Source organism: Bolinopsis microptera, chromosome 2, assembly GCF_026151205.1.
Source record: "Bolinopsis microptera isolate Bmic1 chromosome 2, MBARI_Bmic_1.0, whole genome shotgun sequence".
Classification (NCBI taxonomy): domain Eukaryota; kingdom Metazoa; phylum Ctenophora; class Tentaculata; order Lobata; family Bolinopsidae; genus Bolinopsis; species Bolinopsis microptera.
Window position 1 is genome coordinate 4,772,306 of NC_087073.1, and position 22,170 is coordinate 4,794,475.

Here is a 22,170-nt window from a genome sequence, read left to right on the forward strand (position 1 = left end):
AGGAAACAATCACTTCAGTCTGTTGCACTTGCATATTATAATTGTAAAGTAGTCATACAACGAAAGCAGGCAATTTTTTAAGATTTGAATATTTAGTGTACGTATCTACACCTTGTTAAAGCACTTGTCACTTGAGTAGGAAACCATTGAGTACTGAGTATTGACTAATATCCATTTAAATAACTCTACACTCGAACTTCGAGGTTTTTCTATAATATAATGTATAAGGGTTAAAACCAACTTCTATACAGTATACGTTTATAATTATGAACGCTGATTCTGAATCACCCCACATGACATGGGTGATGGGATTAAAATACTCCCCTGGCGATTTATCGAAAAAGCAGCCAAATTGTCACTTAATAAGTTAACACTAATAGATATGAGAGTATGAGGTTAGGAAACCGTTGAGTACTGACTAATATCCGGTTTACCAATGTCAAACATTACTGATGAATAAATAATATATATGAATAATTCTATACAATATCGCATTGTTCTATTATATCCTTTAATTAAATGACATTGACAGTCCTACGCATTTGAAGATTATTCATATTCAGAGTGAACTATACTGTAAAGCATGAGCAGCATACAAGGAGTGTGGCTGGAGGAATGCACATAATGAGTGCTAGTATATTGCACCAAACCGTAGGAATAATCTGAAGAGTGAGAAGGCCGGAGTTGCATTTTTTTAAATGCTCATAAATTTCAAAAACTGTTATAATAATTTAATCTATCATTCCATACCATATTTAGTAGTTTGTTAGCAATTTCATTGCCTTTTAAGAATAACTTTGGTGTACACATTTGTGGATATCGACTGCTAGGCGATATTTGAAATGTTGTAGATAAATTATTAAACGAACCTTTATTTTTAAATGACTACCTAACCGACTATTGAATGCTTGAACAGGCTCGTGGAGCAATTTCTTTGGGTCGAGAAATATTTGAGTCACCAATGACCAAATAACCCCTACTAGGGAACGTCGCTGTCGCACAATGAATCACCACTAAGTATATAATCTGTAAAATCACGGCGAGACTGCCACACTCGTACAGTGGAAATTTGAGGAAATTAAAAATAGCGATCCAACGGCGCCAATGGTATTAGTTATCAATTGTATTGACATTTGTCGCTATAAATCACTACTATCATATGAAGCATCATATTATTATTAAGCATTACCAGTAATATGACTTACAGTATAATGATTACGACAAAGTGTTTGCTGAGTAGGAGCTGAAGGAGTTTGTTTTTCCAGAACCCGTTTCTGACAAGAAAAAGCGGATAAAGTACCCCGTCAGTCATGCTCGAGGCGATTAACCATGATCCAAAACCAAACTATAGCTATGTAAACCACAATCTGTAATGAAAGAAAAAAAGCTCATTATTTGGACCTCTTGTTGTACATGGTGCTCCCAGGTAATCATATCGTGAACATGTGACCCACGGGCCACGACCAATGATAATAATCATAATGATAAACAGTACCGCCAATTTTATTTATATTTTTGCAACTTTCATTACAACAATGTCCATGACTCTAAGTACAGATCGAACAACTAATAGATAAATATTTCTCTAACTTCTGAAATAATTCTGAATACGGTTCCATACAAATTCTGATATATCAAACACAATTGCAAACTTAGTAAAAACAGATTGCGACATTATAAATATTGATTACAACCTTTAAAAGTGAATCCCTCTTCGCAGACTATAGATCTATACTTAATCACTAATTATAAAATGTAACTATCAATTCAACCTATGAAATCTCCATACAAATAGATTTGACACAGTCAACTAGCTCGCAAATTTAACAGCGATTTAGCGGATTGGGGCCGTTTTGGTGGCGCCGATCTTCCTTCACTCAACCATATTATCAGCTGCAGTATTACTATTATATTATTATACGACAGTTTAGCGGGACCAGCTGCAGAGATATATGATTAGAGCGGGATATTTCATATTTCACAGGCACTGAGTTAGTGAAGTGTCAACTGCAAATCATAATAACGGGTTTGCTTAACCCCCGCGGCGTTTTCTTCAAAAAACCAAACAGACAATTTGTCTGTAGCGTTGAATTACATGATTTGTAATCATTATATCCGAATATCTAGTCCAGAGTTCAGGTAAGCATGGAGAGCCTCGTGCCGACCAGGTGTTAGATGCCCCATTAGTAGTGTCTCACAAGTTTTTATCAACGAAAGTATTGACGAAGGAGCAATAGGTGTGATTGACCTTTAAGTAGAGGACATTAATTCGGGCAAACCCATCATTTTCCTAACTATATCTGGAGCACACCTCTACCCGCCTCAATCTGGTCACAATGTCCGGTCTCCCAGGAAGATGCCCAGTAATGCAGTTAGAATTGAAGTCAGCTCGTACCAATATTTGCTGGGTACCGTCCCTGCAATGAGAACAATTAATTTAAAAAAAGGTGCCCCATAAGTAGTGTCTCATAAGTTTTTATCATCGAAAGTATTGACGAAGGAGAAATAAGACAAGACTTTAGTTTGATCATCTGATGATCATCTGAAGTATTATACTCACGTAAGTTTAGAGGTCCTAACGCCTCCATGAGACTGAGTCTTGCTAGCTGGTTCCAGGAAACAGGATATAAACTCAGGAAGAGAATGCCACAATCCCGTCCTCTTATCCTCCCACTCCCAACTAAACTCCTTGGCAGGGTCACGTACCAGACTGTTAGAGGACACGGTGTCATCACGTGATAAAGTGGTTGCCAGGGATACGGTGCGCTGGATGACGGGCATGAATCTGTGGGATGAGGTATGGAGATGTGGGAAAATGGAGCGTGATTTTGTATTGTATATTTGTAACTAGTCCTCATTATGAGAGACAAGTCACTAGTGAGCTTATTAACACTGCATATATTTGTATATTAATGCTACAGAGTAGTACCAGAGTACGGGTACACATGGCACTATAATAGAGAAACATGGCTCTAAAGGACAGGGTAATTAGTCTCCTCTAACAATCGCACACTTCAGTGCTTCACAATCCTCACTGTGGAATTACAGGGATCGTTCTAAAGCTCCTACACACGGCTTTGTTTAGTTTAGTTCAGGGATTACACTTTTACCCTCTCCTTTAAAATGTAAGCGTTTCGCAAAATCATCCGGCAACTTGGGCACATGAATAGCCTTAGGGACATTATGTTAGCTTTTTGCGAAATATTCTCAGGGCAGGCAAGGCTATCGTCTTCGTGTATTTTTCCCATAATTTAAGCTATAGATGTTGAAATATCGCAATGGTGAAAACCATAGACTGACTATGACCCTAACCATTGAGCTCTTACTATCATCCCACAAGCCCACTCCTTCAACCAAGATTCATTGTCGCGTCGGATTTTGTCCGCTCTGGCGAGGAAAGTGGCATTAAAAATGAGCCGTGCGGTGCTGTAGGAAGTCGATTCTAATGTGCATAACGCATGTAATGAAATTATCATAGGCCCTAAGTACCGGTATGTGCTGTAAGAGAGTAAACTACATAGTGTTAGAGCTGTGGCCTGTGCAGTAGACTACTGCCTTGTTTCCTTGTATGGAATCATGATGTGGTCTCGTTGTGAATATAATGCGTCTTACTCTTAGTTCTTAGTTCTTCGGCCGTTACGCACTATGTTAGATTAATTTATGTTAGATTAATTTATGAATATCTGACACATTTTGTGTCGTTGTTACATCCAGAAAACGTGCTTCTCTGATCTAGATACGATTCTCTGAGAGATCGTGACAATTCGTTAGTATCAACTAACAAGTTAGATTTTAGGATCTAAATTCTTTGTTTAAAGGTTTAATATCGAGCAATTCTACTTTCCTTCAAGAGCAAGATGACACTAATTTAATACAGCAGTCTTAGTATCAGCTATCATAATTGAATATCATGGCCACAAGCCAACAGTGTACAGACTCCCAATATGGAATAATTGGATAGTTTCTCTGCACCTGAGTAGATTTACTTGCTGAGCGGTGGCTGTAGTTTCGTTTAATATACGTGAAAGTTCTGTATCCAAACATCGAAGAAAGTCGAAACTAACTTTCATCATATCTTGAAACTGATCAATTTATAGCCTGGACGTGACTTGGCCACTTACAGGTGCTCTCACACATTTCTGAGTATCAGGTTTCAGTTTCAACGTTTACAGTTCCTGGCAAGTTCTTGTGTACAATGCCGTACTGTTTTCTTTTGTTTTGGCTCGATATACCTCTATGACAATTTGATAACAGATAACTGAGATAATGAGCATGAGATCTGTTTTGGGATTTGCGATCGTAGAAATATTATTCCTTATTATTCAAACTCGAATATTTGAATATATCGGCTCTAATTCCATTTCATTCACAGACAAAGGATGATCTTAGCAGCAATACCGATAGCTCTAATCCTATTTGTGATAGTGTTTCACATTCTGACCTACTTTCACCGGCGAAAGTATTCCCACATTCCTTCCATACCAATCCCTGCTTCTCCAAAATGGATCATCGGACATGGCCCCTTCATTGTACAAAAAGCAAAATTGTTGGGCTTCGACTTGACAGCGATCGTGGAATCATTCAGAGCGGACCTAAGCGCAGACACTATCGTTATTTTCAGCCCTGGAATTAAGTCTCCTATGATATATTCTGTTAGAGAACCGTTCTACTCAAAGATTTTGAGCGATCACAAAACGTTCCTAAAACCACCGCCGGCACTGGACTATGTTAACGGAGTGAGAATATTAGGACCGAAGGGTATTTTGTTGGAAAAGGGTAGCGAAGTGTGGTACCACAAGCGCAGGACGATGGATCCTGCTTTCCACAAAAAGTTTCTTAGGATATTAATGGACAAAATGAATGAAAAAGCCAGCAAAGTAAGCAATTACCTAGATAGTCTACCTGATAAGAAAAACATTGACATTCTGCCAATTTTGGAGAGAACAGCTTTGGAGGTAATCTGGAGCTGTGGTTTCAATGAGACAGACGACATCATCACAACTGAAGACTCGCCAATAAACCAGGCTGTAGCGGACATATTCAGGGTGGGAGCAATGAAAATATTCAACTTCACCTTTTGGATACCAGGAACTTTTAAAGCGGAGAAAAAGCTGCTGTTCGAAAAAGCAGAGTATCTGCGGGGCCTGATGACTGAGCGTCTGCAGGACCGATTTGATTCCATAACAGCAGGGACTGACACGACAAATGACATCTTGTCCTACATCATCAGAGCTAACCAGTTCTCAGACAAGCTCACCATCCAGGACGTTGTGGACGATTTCTTTGTGTTCTTGATAGCAGGCATGGAGACTACAGCCATCACTATGTCAACCTTACTTTGGTACATGCTCAAGGATAAAGAAATGGCCAGGAGGTTGGTGGATGAGGTGAATGTGGCATTTGGAGACAAGGAAGAACTGGAGTTTGACGATTTGAACGATCTTGTTTACCTAGAGCAGTGTATTAAAGAAGTGTTAAGGTTACATGCTCCTTCAAGAATCTCGTTCAGAATCAGTCCAGATAAGCCTGTCACAGTTGATGAAATTGTCTTACCTCCACAATCCAGGATCCTAGTTTCTATTGAGGCAATCCATCATACGGAGAGTATCTGGCCGGAAGCAGATAAGTTTGATCCGAGCAGATTTGACCCCGGTAAGGATATCCGACCTTTCACTTACATGCCTTTCAACGCTGGACCTAGAGTGTGTATAGGAAAACATTTCGCAATGATGGAAGCTAAGATTGTTCTAGCACGGTTACTCCGAGACCTAACTCTGTTTGATCCGTACCCAGAGGAGAAGAAACTAGAGATTCACACTCTTCTCCTGGCTCGACCAAAGAAGGGTGTTTTTGTGGGAATAGTGGAGTGAGTTAAACTGTTGGAAGCACGTGTAGCATGATATGTGATACAGGTTATAAAGCTCATATTGGACTGAGAGTTATCAGCAGTTGGTGTGAAATGTGAACAGCACTGGAAGATGAATGATGAACATGGTAATGAATTTGCGAAATTATTTCAAGACAATATTGAAAATATCAAACTGATTAACTTACGAGGAATTGATATTGTTCGCTTGAACTCCAGGGTGTCTCAAAAAGGTCTTAACCATTTTGTTCTGATTTGAATCGTACTTGACACTTTCTGCGGACGTACTTCGCTGTCGATCAGCTCGCTTCGGCACTGCCTGAAGTAAGAAAAGTGTACCAGATATGTTTTACCTTAAATTGTAAATGTCATATCAATCTAGACGAACGTTTAGTTGCATATTTACAAAAATGGTTTTTTAATTTGTCGGGAGCGACGAGGCCATTAAAAAACCCCCTCATATTTTTGCACTTATTTTCATGATACATTGTTGCAGCACAAAGCAAGTACTTCCAACATGCCTAGACTTGCCCCATCATTGTTATTTGTTAATACAGTTTCCAATTTCCATGCTGATGATGTAAAACTATTCCACATTCCACAAACTGGAGTCACTCCCATTTCAAACAATCGAGATAGAAACGTACGTGTGCGCCACACAATATTATACTTTTAATGCTGGAGTGCTTGAAAAATGCGCGCGAAAAATGAATTTAGCTGACATGACATGGTAAGTAATTCGGCCTAATCTGTGAGATTCCTAGACTATAAAGTATTACCATCTTAGGAGCAACTGACTTAACATCATCTCCAGTAAATTCAGTAGCAGTTGTAAACAGAGCGTTGGGTTCTGCTATCTCCGCGGGATTTTGTACCACGTGCTCTATCATAGTGGAATTGGACATCGGGGTTACTGGCTTTTTGGCTGGCATGGTTGGGGTTACTGGTTGTTGGAATAGATTGACTGGCTTTATGTCCTTGTCCTTGTTCTCGACTCGGCGTATTGCGTATTCTTCGTTGATATTTGGGTCTACCAGCACGAAACTGAACAAGGGAATTGTAATTATTTGCTAACGAAACTGGTTTACTAAATACTTTTCAAATTTTACAGAGTACAGCAATAAATTAATATAAAATAGAATCGTTCAAAATATTGCCCCCATCTGTAAAATAAGATGGGCCCAAACACGGTAAACTATGTCCGCAATTACTTGGACCAATGGACCCAATACATCAAATTTATCTAAATCCAAAACTTATTAAAAGACTAATGGTTGATTATTTAAATAAGTTACAATTGGCACAGTACTTTTTAAACTTTACATTAATAGTAAACGATACCAATTTACAAGTAATTTGATATGATTCACGTACTTAGTTCAACACGCACTATAGTTCGACAACTTAAGTTCGCCAGAAATCACCCCTGTCGCAATTCGGTACGTGTCGAACTAGAGTCCAGGTAGCGTATTCTAGTTCGACAAATAGTTTCTGCCTGTGATCCAACGGCTATTGCCGGGTCCTCATCATAGGATAACAGGGTTCAATGGCAGATAAAACAATTTTCTGACATCTAGCAACCAGCGGTTAGAAATTTCAAAACCTTTTAGTATAGTTTTAATTCTCCTGTTTGCCACTCGGTTCTGGTCTAGCTAACAGGAAAATATATTGATATCCGACTGTTTCCGATTCAGCAGCCAAATCTCTAGACCGGTACTCGGTTACTAGTCGTTTGTGATAATAATTAATATAAAGTGTGGTATATGGTAGATATTTATATAGCTTACTCTAGATCTATAAAACAGAGTACGAGGTATCTCTCCGCTCAGTCTACAATTCTGCTAACTAACAATTGAGTCTGAGGTCAATTAAATGTTCATAGATATGGATTATAGAGATTACCTTCACACATAGTTGAACAGCATGAAACAAGTGGAAAACAAACAAACGAATAGATTTCAAGCTCGTAACTTCGTAAAGGATCGTTGCTTGAGATCGGAGATTTCAAAACTCTAGTTCGACAGTCGAAGTTCTCTCGTCGAACTTTAGTACGTGTCGAACTTGAGTCCAGGTGGCGCACTTTAGTTCGACAGAACCTTCGGGTTTGTTTAACTACAGTACATGTGAAATTAAAGTGCGTGTCGAATTTGAGTACGTGTAGTGTGTACCATTTGATATGAATCATGTATGAAAACTGAATCTGCTTACTAGGGATCAAAGTAAATCCAGTAAGCCTGGTTGTTAAATACGACAGTCAGCCTAGGTTTGCTCTCCGAGAAGGCCATTTCCATCAGTTCGCTCGTGCTTGTGTCGAATGGTAACCAACTCTTATCTGCACCTTGATGCTCCCAGAGGCCTGAAAAATTTAACTTTCATACTCAGATCCTAAATTAAAGAATCCAGGATAGTTTGGAATCAACCAGATATCCTAATCAGGCAATTATCCTAATCAGGCAATTATCATAATTACCGGGTGTTTAATATCAATAAATTGATCACGCATTATCTAGGTATATAAATATTATACAATGCGAGGAGAAGTAACGTACCTATGGGTTTAATGAAAGAAGGTCTAGTTTTTACACTAGGAGGTGTGGGGGTAGAAGTACGAGGGGGAGGCGACACACTCTTTACACTCCGCTGAACTTTCCTCTGTTTCCCTGTACTTGTGTTCGTCTGGATCCTGGACTTGGTGTTTACACTGTACTTTATACTGTTGATATGCAGGATAACGCACGCTGTGCCGTGCTGTAAGTAAGCAGATTCTAACTTGTTGGATTGTTCTGGAAGGTAGTGGTTCCAGGTGTTGTCGTTAGTAAGCCACTGCCAGACAGGGCTAGGCTGGCTCAGTTGGAGGGTCTCGTCTCCTGCTGTTTGGAACATCTTGTTGGTCTCTTCTACAGCTGATACCCAGTTACCTGCAATGCAGTTTACTTAATGTTACAGTGACCAATTAGTAAGTTAACTGAAGATGGCACAAGACAGGATTGAAGCAAATTTGAAAATCACCTAAATGTATTTCTAATACTAATTATACCGGTAGTACATTTTCAGATATAATAATACATTTTTGTTCATCTGAGTTGATTCTTGATTCGGAGGAAAAACAGGTTTATTCAATATTAAATTGACTGGAATGTTCCAATAATACAATAGACGATCTGGACAAAAAGTAACTTACCAACAGGTCTCGAGGCAGATTTCTTAACTATTCTATCATAGACAAGTTTAAATCTTCCAATCTTCCTACTGGATCCAGAGGAAAGAGATTTGACGGTGTACCGGTTAAAGTCGACTGTGTAACCGGGGTGGGAGGAGTCTGCAGCTTTTAGACTCATCTTACTCTCTCCCCGCAGGTAAATAGCATCAATCACTGAATACAGCGATTGCTAAAAACAATACCAGAAATAAACATCAATACGATACGTTGATTATAAAAGGCACCAAAAAGCCAAAATAATGATACAATATTTTAGTAAATAAAATTGAAATAATATGTTCAGAAACCTTCGTTCTGTTTGGGATCGTAAGGACACCAGTTATCATTATCCCCCATCCAATGCCACAACACAATCTCCTGGGAGCTAGAGAGTGGTGGAAGTAAGGGCAGGGATATCTCACCCTCTGGGAATTGTTTGTGGTACACTGACAGGATGTCCTTGGAGATGTCGTGGAATATAACATCTCGCTCAATCGCTACTATAACACGTTTCAACAACCCTGGGAAACGTTACGATAACACGTTACCTTCAGTTTCAGCTAATGTAACTTGATGTGTTTTCAAAAGAAAACTACTATCCTGACTTACAAATTAAAATACTTATCATGCTTTAAATCATTACCGGTCATTACTGACAATTCCCACACCGGCTTCACATTTACCATTGCCAAACCGGGATAAACAAATAATAATACAAGGCCAATGAGCAAGACTAAGCTACCTGATAAAACCTTTACAGCATTAACAAGTCTAGGAGCTAGGTACGTACCACACAAGTCTAGGAGCTAGGTACGTACCACACAAGTCTAGGAGCTAGGTACGTACCACACAAGTCTAGGAGCTAGGTACGTACCCTTTACAGCATTAACAAGTCTAGGAGCTAGGTACGTACCACTATATTTGGTATTAACAAGTCTAGGAGCTAGGTACGTACCACTATATTTGGTAATAACACTCTGCACCACCTTTACAGCATTAACAAGTCTAGGAGCTAGGTACGTACCACTATATTAACAAGTCTAGGAGCTAGGTACGTACCACTATATTTGGTAACAACACTCTGCACCACTTGTGCGACATGTCGGTGAGGAACACGGCGTCCCTCAGTCAGATGGGGCGTGATAACCAGACAGTCAGCACCGTGTGTCGCCGCCGTGCACAGTAGGATACTCAGCTTCCTTTTTAGGAGGTGTACTTCTTCATTTGTCAGGTTTAGGTTCTCTTTCTGTCTCTTTAACTAAGGTCATAATATCATAACAGTTTATTTATTTATATTGAAAGAGCTGGAATTCAACTTTCAAGTCCCATGAACAAATATAAAATTGATAGTAATGAACAAGTACACGAAAGACAAGAGATTGAGGTACAAAAAACAATTAGCGCAAAAGCATGTCCTATTGTACTCTGGTAGCAGGGAGGTGTTGAGTCATATTATATATTCTAAATAAGTATTGATATTGTGCATACCTTAGGAAGAGGTGAAACAGAGAAGACGTCTACAAGTTGAGTTTGATCCAGGAAGAGGTAGTTTCTCTGTTGGGACTCTCTGAAGACGGTGACGTTGGTGTTGACTTGACACTCTGTAGGCCCTAACAACCCCATACTTCCCGTCCTTCTCTCTCCTTTCATCGGTCTGAAAAGGAACCCATGTTATTACATTTTATTATTTAATTAGATTAAAATATGCTTGATTCCGTCCAATCTAAACCTAATTCACAGCATATAAAGAAATACAACTAATAAAAGTAATATAATGTATATTGATGATGATAAAGTAATAACCCACCCGTCTACATGATCTACACATGTGTAGTAAGAAGACCTCCTGATGAACTCCTCTAAGGGCCCTATCCCGCCCGTCCGCCACTCTCCACCTGGCTGGTGCGGGTTTGCGGGTACGAACAGACCTGGCCTGTAACCACTCTTCTGCAAGTGGAGACAAACCTGCCGAGTTTTAGAAATGTTTAAATTAAACTTGATCTTGACTACTGTAGCAACTTTTACTGTTAAAACCTAATAATAAGAGAATAATATAACAATCTGATTCTGAATGAAATCTGGTGATTAGAACCTGTATGGGGTCGACGTTGATAACGTTGATATCAGTCTTGTTGAAGCGGAGAGGTGGAGGTTGGTGGAGAATACTCTTATCCTCAACAAACACCTCAGTAGTAGAGTCAGGGAGGTGGACTGTACTGTTAGCTGAGTTCACATAGCATCCTCTCTGTACACATTCTCTTGTACCCATCATGGTACCTACCAGGAGCCAGCTCAACTTCTTAACCTGACAGAGATACAAAGATAAGGGAAGGGAAGATAAATGTAAACAGAGCCTTGACAAATCCGAAACAGAGATGGAGCAACATAGTTTGGCTGTTGTACTGTTGTACATACCAGCAATATCAAACAAAAAATGTGGTTGTCCAGTAAGGTTTAGAGTCTAGAGAACCTTTTTTTCACAAAAATTAGTTGCCATTTTTCATTTTCACCAAGTGGAACCTTCACACGTGGAATTGCCCATACCAGTAGTCAACATACTTCTAGTCTGTACTATTATATAGTACCAGTAGTAGTCAACAGAAGATATAAATACTGACCTGCATTTTTCCCTAAGGCTATTACACCTCATGAATAGTGTGCCCTTCACAATAAATCTTGCTCTTTGATAGGTAAGATGATTGCAAGTTGGTGATTGAAGAGCTTTAAAGGCTTGTAGATAAAATTAGCAGCAAGTATTTACGCAAATAACAAAGCAACTTGCTCGAGATCTTTAAAAGCTAATTGTAATACTATCGCGATCCAATCTTACCAAAAAATCAGGACATTGTTAAAACTTCTCGTCGACAATGAATACCATCAGCTCGGGGAATGAGCTTCTTTTATAGTAGTCAGAGGAGGGTAAAAGTTTCTTTTCTATGATACGGAGCACACTATATAAATAATACCAACTGGTCAGTGGTCACAGTGACAGAAAGGTCGAGCTAGGCATTGCATCTAGCTGTACTAACTTATCTGTTGACCAGTCGGTTGCTATGTGTATTTTGAGTTGCCGATTTTATTTTCAGGTTTTTCTCGATTTAAAAAACATTACTATATTCACATTCAGTTTATCAAACCTTTAATAAATTATTCTAGTGTGTCATAATGTGTCATGGTGGGGGGCATACAACGGTCATTAATGTGCATTAATGGGCATAAATGGGCATTAATGTGCATTAATGTATATGTATATTTCAGCAAAATTCTATAATACTGACATTAATGACCGTTGTATCCCCCCGTCATGGTACCGTTGTCATGGTACCGTTGGAGTGAAAGGATCACTTCAAGGTATCCAAAGTAAAGTTTATAAACTCGCAGATTGTATACAAATGATCACCTCTACAGTCTACGTCTTTCCAAAGAGTTGTTTAATGATGGCCAGATGGCGTGGATGATTGTATAGCAGGAGAGGATAAACAGGGCATTCACATTAAAATGAAGCTTTTGATATTGGGGTAATAACACGCCCAATTTCTATCATTTTAGTTTTACCAGAACAGTCCTCTGACATGATCGCAGGAGCTTCTATGTAGAGCAATACGTTTTCATGGCATGTTAATCCAGACACGTGATACGTGTCTGGATTCCCTCATCATGAAGCCTAGAACCAGATTCATATGTGGGTGATCACAAAGATAAGGAGTACTCTGCAGTGGTTTCATAGCAGGAGAGGATAAACAGGGAATATGGCCAGGATGCTAAATTGGGGGCTTTATAACAGTATTTGTGAAAATGCCTTCCTATTTGAAGTAATGGCTTGAACAGCTGTTAAGTGGGGATAATTACACAGCAGGAGAGGATAAACAGGGTAGTTATAATAACGGCAAATGTGGGACCTACTGTATTCCTGGCGTCCACCCCCAGTAACAGTGTCGCTCACTAAACTTCATCGTTACATTCCTAGGAGACATTGTTGGTATTACAGGCCAGATTCCACAATGTTGATTGTTGGTAGAGAGCAATCAACACGATGCCCAAAATAGGCTTCATAGCAGGAGATGACAAAAAGAATGTCTGGCCGGGATGCAAACTCGCCCTACGACAGCTTCTGTCGAAATGTCTTCTTGTGGGGATGAACATCACAATGTTGCGAAAGAGCGGGCAGTAAACTTGACTGCAGAAGCTTTTACGAAGAAAAAAAATTGGGCGATTGTAATTTCACAGATCACATAAACAAGAACTACCTGAATGTGTACCTACATCATTGCTGAATGACGGTGCGGATAATTACATAGAAGAAGAGGATAAACAGGACCTATTATTATGGTCGACACTCGACAAGTCTGTGAAAATGTATTCCTTTGTGGGCTAGAGTCAAACTCGCAGATGATAGCGACAAGAGTGAACTATCCACGTTTACCCGTTATAGCATTGCTTAATAGTGGTGGTGTGGGTGATTACACAGCACCAGAGGATAAACATTTTGTCAGATATACAACACCAGCTTTGCTGTCCTCATGGTATGTAAGGAATGGGTAAGGAATTAGTATCTAAATGAGCAGTAGTATTAGTGATCTGCTTGTATTTTAGTGTTATTTCATTCAAATACAGAAATGTGCAGTTTGTCGCATGTTATGAACTTACAATAAAAGAAAGTAATACACTAGCCATTTAAAGAGCCATCCGTGTGTAATATATAATATATAATATATATTAACTTTTATTTCCAGTCAGTAAAAGAGATTGACACACAGCAGAAGAGGATAAACATGACAGTGTAGACCACTATACTTCATCTTCACTTTCCAACGAAGGTATAGTTCACAGCCCCAACTTTCTTCTTGTTCAACTAAGTACTCCAGTCAACAGACAGGAACTGTTATGACGAACAGTGCATTTTCATAACAATATGTTAACACAGCTGTTTACAGGTACCTGCACTCGCACATTCTGTGAAAATGACGATATCTACGTCTACTTTATGGTTTGCTCTACGATGGTGTGGATTATTGTATAGCAGGAGAGGATAAACAAGACATTATATGGATAATGATTGTTAGAATCATTCTGATATGAAGAAAATTGCACAGTTGGTGGCATCTCGTGGTACTAGAGAATGTCCAAGAACTGACAAAAGGTACTTGCACTCACAGCTCAACGATGGTGGGGATGGCTACATAGCAGGAGAGGATAAACAGAACATTATAGTGTGGTTAACATACAACATTGGAGCCACATATACATTCTACGTGCCCTACGAAAGTGTCTGTGAAACGTGTTAAGTGGGGATAATTACACAGCAGGAGAGGATAAACAGGGTAGTTATGGATACCACCAAAAGTGGGACCTACTGTATTCCTGGCGTCTCCACTCTCTAGTAGTGCCAGGCTCCACCACACCATCCTCATATTCCTAGGAGATATTGTTGGGTGCTACAGCCCTAACTTTCATCTTGTTGCCAAGTACAATCAAGTTCTGGTCAACATACATTATTATAGGAACTTTTATGACGAACAGTACATATTCCTGGCAAGTTATACGATGTCATCACTTTATGATGCAGATGGCGGGGATTGTTGCACAGCAGGAGAGGATAAAAACTAAACAGGTCATTGAAATTTCTCAAACAAATGCATGCGCGATTACAAAGATATGCCTACTTGAGAATTGAGATACAAGAAGAGAATCAAGGTCTACAGAAGTACTGATTTCCGAATAAGAACAGACATTTTACAGCTTTTGATAAGGTCTGCAACTTGGTTGATATCTTTGGGGAAAATTCTGATGAGCAAAATTCTACTTTTATTTTCGATTGATCACTAATCTTGATATCTATAATTTGTTTTAATTAGCAACTAGCTTAAAACTGAACATTTTATTCTTGTAACCCCCTCTATAATTTTAGTGTGCAAAATCTCAGAAGAATGTTGTAGAATGTAGGAAGTAACAAGGGTTGATGGGTCAAGTAATGTGGTGGGTTAATTAATATGGTGCAATATGTAATATATCATATTTAATTTCCTGGTAATATTCCGGAATATTCCCAGTGTATGTTCTGGTAGACCTACAATATGTAGGCTAAGCTGTATAATATAATGTACAATATATAGTGTATACGGTTACACCAATGTAAGGAGAAGTCAAATGAAGAACACGGATAGTTTCATCACTGTTGATCAATAATGTTAACTGAGAGTATGTTTAACAAAAACAATAAGAAAAAACCTACATTAATTTATGGGGATTTGAAAACTAATCTAAACGTACAAGTAAGCCTCCAGTTACCTTTCTAGTAGCCTTATAAAACTCGAACCAAGTCCGCCACTGCTGACTGTCCACAGCACTCCAATCCGGGCTATTTCCTTCAATCAGGACGTTCTCCCAAGTCTTCTCAAAGTCCTCAAGTATAGGCGGCCGTCTGCTAGGCGAGGCTGCTACTTGTCTGTTAGTGTCTGTGAAACTGTAGAACTCTGTTTTCTCTAGTTCCGTGTCACTTCCATCCCATACACTGCTATCTTTTGAGGAGTACTTACACCAACGCAACTCTGAAATTATATCAGGTTCAACCTTTACACCAACGCAACTCTGAAATTATATCAGGTTCAACGCAACTCTGAAATTATATCAGGTTCAACCTTTGAAATTTTGAATTTCGTTGATGTGAAATGCTACATTACTTACTAAAATCATTAATGTATTATACCAAGTTTAGAATCTATATTAGTCTATTTATCCATGTAACTCACGAACCTGAGGAAGGTGCACTGCTGATAGAAGGAGGGTGAGCTGGAGGAGATCTCATCTCATCTCGTGACGACACGTGACTTGGTGTTCGGTAGTTGTTCATGTTGTTGTTGTTCATGTTGTTGTTGTTGATTGGGGATTGCTTACGGTTTTGATGGCTCGGAGAGTTCTGAAAAGGGATTTGTGAGGATACGAGTGCTATTTTTGTTATTTCACATTTTAATTTTATTCAAAACCTCCATTCCTTTCCTCAGTTCTCATCCAGATCTTATCATTGAATTTGAGAATTTGCTTTAGTTAAATGACAATTTTTCCTAATCAGTTGCAGTATTGGATTATTGGATTATCCAAAAAAACGTACATTTATAATGAATTATAACAACAACAATTTAACCGAGCTTCGATCCCCATTATCAACAAATATACATTATAATATAACCTGGTGTTATCTTGATTATTGAGTTACAATTTAGCTAGGAAGGCAAACAAGAGCTCATAACTACCATTGCTTTATAATAATAGGCGAAATTCGAGAACATCCTCACTCTCTACCAAAAAATATTCTAAAGAAAGTATTAAGTTTTTCTGATTTCCTCGTTGATTTCTCACAATATCACTAGCCGTTTTGATAGGTAACCTTTTATTTTGCCAAATTTGTTAGATTTCACACTTTGGGTCCATTTTTACTACTATTTCCATTTTAAACAGATACTTTGTAAAGTAAGCCTCATTTATATCAAGCTGAGCTCTCTTGTAGTAATTTAGGAGCAGGATAAGAAAGTCGGATGAGCAAAGTGAGAGAAAGGATTGGCGAGGAGTCTTCAGTAACCTCTTTATAGTGCTTCTTATGGGAAGTAGCAACTTTCGATCTCTTACGGTCTGTTTTACCAGCTTTTGGTGGAGGTGGGTAAAGTTTCCTCGTTTTAATCTGAAAGAGTATGAATTAAATTTAAAGCCCTGGATGGGTTCGAATAATGTTCAGTCGTTAACTGTTATAGCTAAGTACAGAGCAAGTGATCAACAGAAATACCAAGATAATGCTTACCAAAATCTTTCCATAGTCAGAGCCTTTATATCTGAGAGCTTTATAAAACTTGGACCCAGAATCTACCAACTCCCCAAGTGTGCATGCTATTTCACCCAAGAAATCTGCTTTGCTTATGTCATTTTCGTAGTCATCTATGTCCCACACTTTGATGATTAAATTTTGTTCTTCAGAGGGGATGTAGTCGAGAAAGATCTTTTCTTTGAAAGTAGGGTTTAACTCATTGTCAATACATTCTGTGCGACCTAGCTGAAGGTTTTATGTGTTCAATGTCCATAGTGAGGAAGGGGCTTTATCATTATAGTGGATGTATTCTTTTCTAAATTTGCCAGGGATGCAGATTTCGTTAAAAAATAGCAGTTCTGATAAACTAACAATATAGTTACAAATATAGGTAAAAACTACTCTAGCACTACATATTATTTGAAATGTAATGATTTTCAAACATACCTCGTTGTTGAATTCGTCGAATACCGTGACAAGAGGATCAGATTTAGAGAATAAATCAGCATCTCTCAGACCAGTGCAGGATATGGTTAGTTGGACAGTCTGTTTATTGCTGGGGACCTGGCCCTAAGTTACAGGTAAGTTTATTTCTAGGTTCTTACCTCTTTGCAAGTACGCAGTCCATGCAATTTAGTTTTCTTCATGCAGAGTTGAGACATATTTTTAAAACTCTTGAGGTGTAAGGATATGCAGCATTCTCTTTGTACTTTTGTAACACATCCTCAACAACCAATTTCCTCAATAGTTCACTCCCTTGTTCCCTCACTATCTCATCCCATTAATATCTCAACCCTCACCACCACTCCGTCACCCCTCACTCTATCACCCCCACTCCGACACCCCTCACTCCGTCATCCCTCACTCCGTCACCCCTCACTCCTACACTCCGTCACCCCTCATTCCGTCACCCCTCACTCTAACACCCCTCACTCCTACACTCCGTCACCCCTCACTCCTACACTCCGTCACCCCTCATTCCGTCACCCCTCACTCTAACACCCCTCACTCCTAAGTCCTACACTCTAACACCCCTCACTCCGTCACCCCTCACTCCTACACTCCGTCACCCCTCACTCAGTCACTCCACACTCCGTCACCCATCACTCCGTCACCCCCACTCTGTCACCCCCACTCTGTCACTAAGAACCGACCGGAAATCCGGTCCGGTCCGGTCCGGTCCGGTCCGGTATCCGGCCGTTTTTGATCCGGTCCGGTTTTAATGCTGATTTTAGCCAGAACCAGATTTTAAACTCATTCCTATTTTTATCGAGTGAACTTATATTTTTTATAACTTTACTACTATTTTACTATCAAAATATCATCCCTCTTAGCGATCCCCGGCTGACTGTCGCCCTACAGCAGTTTAGACGAGACACTAAGTCTCAGCAGATTAATTTAGATACTCACGCAAAATGTTCACAAACGACAGACAGTCTGAAGCCACTGTGCAGAGGTTGGAGACTCCAAGTCTGAGCTCATTGTCGCAGTATGAGTATTGCTATATTTGTTGCACGTGCGCACACAGGCGCCAGCTCGTCAGGGGGTCTCGGCGTAAGTTCATTTTTGGCTTTTGCTGTTCCTAAGTTTAACGACATGGTATAATATTATATATCTAGATACTATATTCGAAATTATCGTGCAGCAACTGTTTGAAATCCGGTAAAATCCGGCGAGCCTTTAAATAAGAGCCCGAATCCGGTATCCGGTCCGGCTTTTTTATTGAGATCCGGTCCGGTCCGGCAGCAAAAAAGCCGTTCCGGTCGGTTCCTATCTGTCACCCCCACTCCGTCACCCCTTACCCCGTCACTCGACCCCCACTCCATCACCCCCCACTCCATCACCCCTCAACTTGTCACCCCTTACTCCCCACTTCGTCACCCCTGTCCCCTTACTCTCTCACCTCCTCATTATCTTACCCCCTCCGGGCCCTCACCCCTCAATATCCCACTGCCTCGAATCAGCTAAATGAGGGAAATATATTAATAAACTATTGGGGTCCAGTCTTTAGAAGATAACAACGATATAACTGTTACCTTGATGGAGCTTTTCTTATCAGAAGGAGGAACTTTCTTTCTCGTCCGATCTTTCTTACTGGCTTGTGGTGGAGGTGGACTAAGTTTCCTAGTTTCTATCTGAAAATTAAGGTAGCCAACTATAACCTTTAAAGGTGTACAAATAAGGTACAGTCCATGCCTAGTTTAGTCAAGTCAGTAAAGTCGCAACATGTGTCTGAGCACCTACATCATAACTGAAAATAGTGGTAAGTAATGAAGCAAATATAACTGATAAGACACTGATAATGCTTACAAAAATCTCTCCATAGTCAGAGCCTTTATATCTGAGAGCTTTATAAAACTTGGACCCAGAATCTACCAACTCCCCAAGTGTGCATGCTATTTCACCCAAGAAATCTGCTTTGCTTATGTCATTTTCGTAGTCATCTATGTCCCACACTTTGATGATTAAATTTTGTTCTTCAGAGGGGACGTAGTCGAGAAAGATCTTTTCTTTGAAAGTAGGGTTTAACTCATTGTCAATACATTCTGTGCGACCTAGCTGAAGGTTTTATGTGTTCAATGTCCATAGTGAGGGAGGGGCTTTATCATTATAGTGGATGTATTATTTTCTACATTTGCCAGGGAGGAAGATTTCGTTTAAAAATAGCAGTTCTGATAAACTAACTTGATAGTTACAAATATGAGTAAAAACTAGCACTGCATATTATTTGAAATGTAATGATTTTCAAACATACCTCGTTGTTGAATTCGTCGAATACCGTGACAAGAGGATCAGATTTAGAGAATAAATCAGCATCTCTCAGACCAGTGCAGGATATGGTTAGTTGGACAGTCTGTTTATTGCTGGGGACCTGGCCCTAAGTTACAGGTAAGTTTATTTCTAGATTCTTACCTCCTTGCAAGTACGCAGTCCATGCAATTTAATTTTCTTCATGCAGAGTTGAGACATAGTTTTTAAACTCTTGAGGTGTAAGGATATGCAGCATTCTCTTTGTACGTTTGTAACACATCCTCGACAACCAATTTCCTCAATAGTTCACTCCCTTGTTCCCTCACTATCTCATCCCATTAATATCTCAACCCTCACCACCACTCCGTCACCCCTCACTCTATCACCCCCACTCCGACACCCCCCACTCCGACACCCCCACTCCGACACCCCTCACTCCGACACCCCTCATTCCGTCACCCCTCACTCCGTCATCCCTCACTCCGTCACTCCTCACTCTAACACTCCTCACTCTGACACTCCTCACTCCGTCACCACTCACTCAGTCACTCCTCACTCTGTCACCCCCACTCTGTCACTAAGAACCGACCGGAAATCCGGTCCGGTCCGGTCCGGTCCGGTATCCGGCCGTTTTTGATCCGGTCCGGTTTTAATGCTGATTTTAGCCAGAACCGGATTTTAAACTCATTCCTATTTTTATCGATCCCCGGCTGACTGTCGCCCTACAGCAGTTTAGACGAGACAGTAAGTTTCAGCAGATTAATTTAGATACTCGCGCAAAATGTTCACAAACGTCAGATAGTTTGAAGCCGCTGTGCAGAGGTTGGAGACTCCAAGTCTGAGCTCATTGTCGCAGTATGAGTATTGCTATATTTGTTGCACGTGCGCGGCGCATAGGCACCAGCTCGTCAGGGGGTCTCGGCGTAAGTTCATTTCTGGCTTTTGCTGTTCCTAAGTTTACCGACATGGTAAAGTATAATATATATATCTAGATACTATATTCGAAATTATCGTGCAGCAACTGTTTGAAATCCGGTAAAATCCGGCGAGCCTTTAAACCTTTAAATAAGAGCCTGAGTCCGGCTTTTTTATTGAGATCCGGTCCGGTCCGGCAGCAAAAAAGCCGTTCCGGTCGGTTCCTATCTGTCACCCCCACTCCGTCACCCCTTACCCCGTCACTCGACCCCCACTCGATCACCCCCCACCCCATCACCCCTCAACTTGTCACCCCTTACTCCCCACTTCGTCACCCCTGTCCCCTTACTCTCTCACTTCCTCATTATCTTACCCCCTCCGGGCCCTCACCCCTCACTATCTCACTGCCTCGAATCAGCTAAATGAGGGAAAACTATTGGGGTCCAGTCTTTAGAAGATAACAACGAAATAACTGTTACCTTGATGGAGCTTTTCTTATCAGAAGGAGGAACTTTCTTTCTCGTCCGATCTTTCTTACTGGCTTGTGGTGGAGGTGGACTAAGGTTCCTAGTTTCTATCTGAAAATTAAGGTAGCAAACTATAACCTTTAAAGGTGTACAAATAAGGTACAGTCGATGCCTAGTTTTGTCAAGTCAATAAATTCGCAATAAGTTTCTGAGCACCTACATCATAACTGAAAATAGTGGTAACTAACGAAGCATATAATATATAACTGATAAGACACTGATAATGCTTACAAAAATCTTTCCATAGTCAGAGCCTTTATATCTGAGAGCTTTATAAAACTTGGACCCAGAATCTACCAACTCCCCAAGTGTGCATGCTATTTCACCCAAGAAATCTGCTTTGCTTATGTCATTTTCGTAGTCATCTATGTCCCACACTTTGATGATTAAATTTTGTTCTTCAGAGGGGACGTAGTCGAGAAAGATCTTTTCTTTGAAAGTAGGGTTTAACTCATTGTCAATACATTCTGTGCGACCTAGCTGAAGGTTTCATGTGTTCAATGTCCATAGTGAGGGAAGGGCTTTATCATTATAGTGAATGTATTCTTTTCTACATTTGCCAGGGAGGAAGATTTTGTTTAAAAATAGCAGTTCTGATAAACTAACAATATAGTTACAAATATAGGTAAAAACTAGCACTACATATTACGTATTTGAAATATAATTTTGTTCAAACATACCTCGTTGTTGAATTCGTCGAATACCGTGACAAGAGGATCAGATTTAGAGAATAAATCAGCATCTCTCAGACCAGTACAGGATATGGTTAGTTGGACAGTCTGTTTATTGCTGGGGACCTGGCCCTAAGTTACAGGTAAGTTTATTTCTAGATTCTTACCTCCTTGCAAGTACGCAGTCCATGCAATTTAGTTTTCTTCATGCAGAGTTGAGACATAGTTTTTAAACTCTTGAGGTGTAACGATTTGCAGCATTTTCTTTGTAATTTTGTAACACATCCTCAACAACCAACTTCCCCCCACTCCGCTACCCTCACTCGATCACCCCCACTCCGTCACCCCTCACTCCGACACCCCCCACTCCGTCACCCCTCACTCCGTCACCCCTCACTCCGACACCCCTCACTCCATCACCCCTCACTCCATCACCCCTCACTCCG

The 22,170-nt window shown here is 40.0% G+C and overlaps 2 protein-coding genes across 6 annotated transcripts in view; one reads left to right on the forward strand and one right to left on the reverse strand.

Annotated features, from left to right (window-relative positions):
- Positions 1 to 1,161: 1,161 nt before the first annotated feature.
- Positions 1,162 to 22,170, reverse strand: part of LOC134811437 (uncharacterized) — a 35,432-nt gene continuing 14,423 nt past the window's right edge. For 3 of the 5 annotated variants that reach the window (XM_063818268.1, XM_063818270.1, XM_063818267.1), the window contains 17 exons: positions 21,734 to 21,856; positions 16,858 to 17,106; positions 16,642 to 16,740; positions 15,819 to 15,981; positions 15,354 to 15,613; positions 11,158 to 11,370; positions 10,873 to 11,030; positions 10,554 to 10,719; positions 10,125 to 10,323; positions 9,374 to 9,586; positions 9,048 to 9,239; positions 8,416 to 8,784; positions 8,075 to 8,222; positions 6,646 to 6,910; positions 6,055 to 6,185; positions 2,561 to 2,710; positions 1,162 to 2,417 (listed from right to left, as the gene is read on the reverse strand). In XM_063818268.1, the coding sequence (XP_063674338.1) occupies positions 2,291 to 2,417; positions 2,561 to 2,710; positions 6,055 to 6,185; positions 6,646 to 6,910; positions 8,075 to 8,222; positions 8,416 to 8,784; positions 9,048 to 9,239; positions 9,374 to 9,586; positions 10,125 to 10,323; positions 10,554 to 10,719; positions 10,873 to 11,030; positions 11,158 to 11,370; positions 15,354 to 15,613; positions 15,819 to 15,981; positions 16,642 to 16,740; positions 16,858 to 17,106; positions 21,734 to 21,856 (3,225 nt within the window). In that variant the 3' untranslated portion in view covers positions 1,162 to 2,290. Of the gene's footprint in view, positions 2,418 to 2,560; positions 2,711 to 6,054; positions 6,186 to 6,645; positions 6,911 to 8,074; positions 8,223 to 8,415; positions 8,785 to 9,047; positions 9,240 to 9,373; positions 9,587 to 10,124; positions 10,324 to 10,553; positions 10,720 to 10,872; positions 11,031 to 11,157; positions 11,371 to 15,353; positions 15,614 to 15,818; positions 15,982 to 16,641; positions 16,741 to 16,857; positions 17,107 to 17,307; positions 17,431 to 18,896; positions 18,996 to 21,284; positions 21,534 to 21,733; positions 21,857 to 22,170 lie in introns of all 5 variants that reach the window. The other 2 variants (XM_063818269.1, XM_063818266.1) reach the window with 1 other exon arrangement.
- Positions 4,282 to 5,947, forward strand: LOC134811439 (cholesterol 24-hydroxylase-like). Its single transcript, XM_063818271.1, has one exon. It carries the CDS (start codon positions 4,380 to 4,382, stop codon positions 5,868 to 5,870), a length of 1,491 nt encoding a protein of 496 aa, XP_063674341.1. The 5' UTR covers positions 4,282 to 4,379; the 3' UTR covers positions 5,871 to 5,947.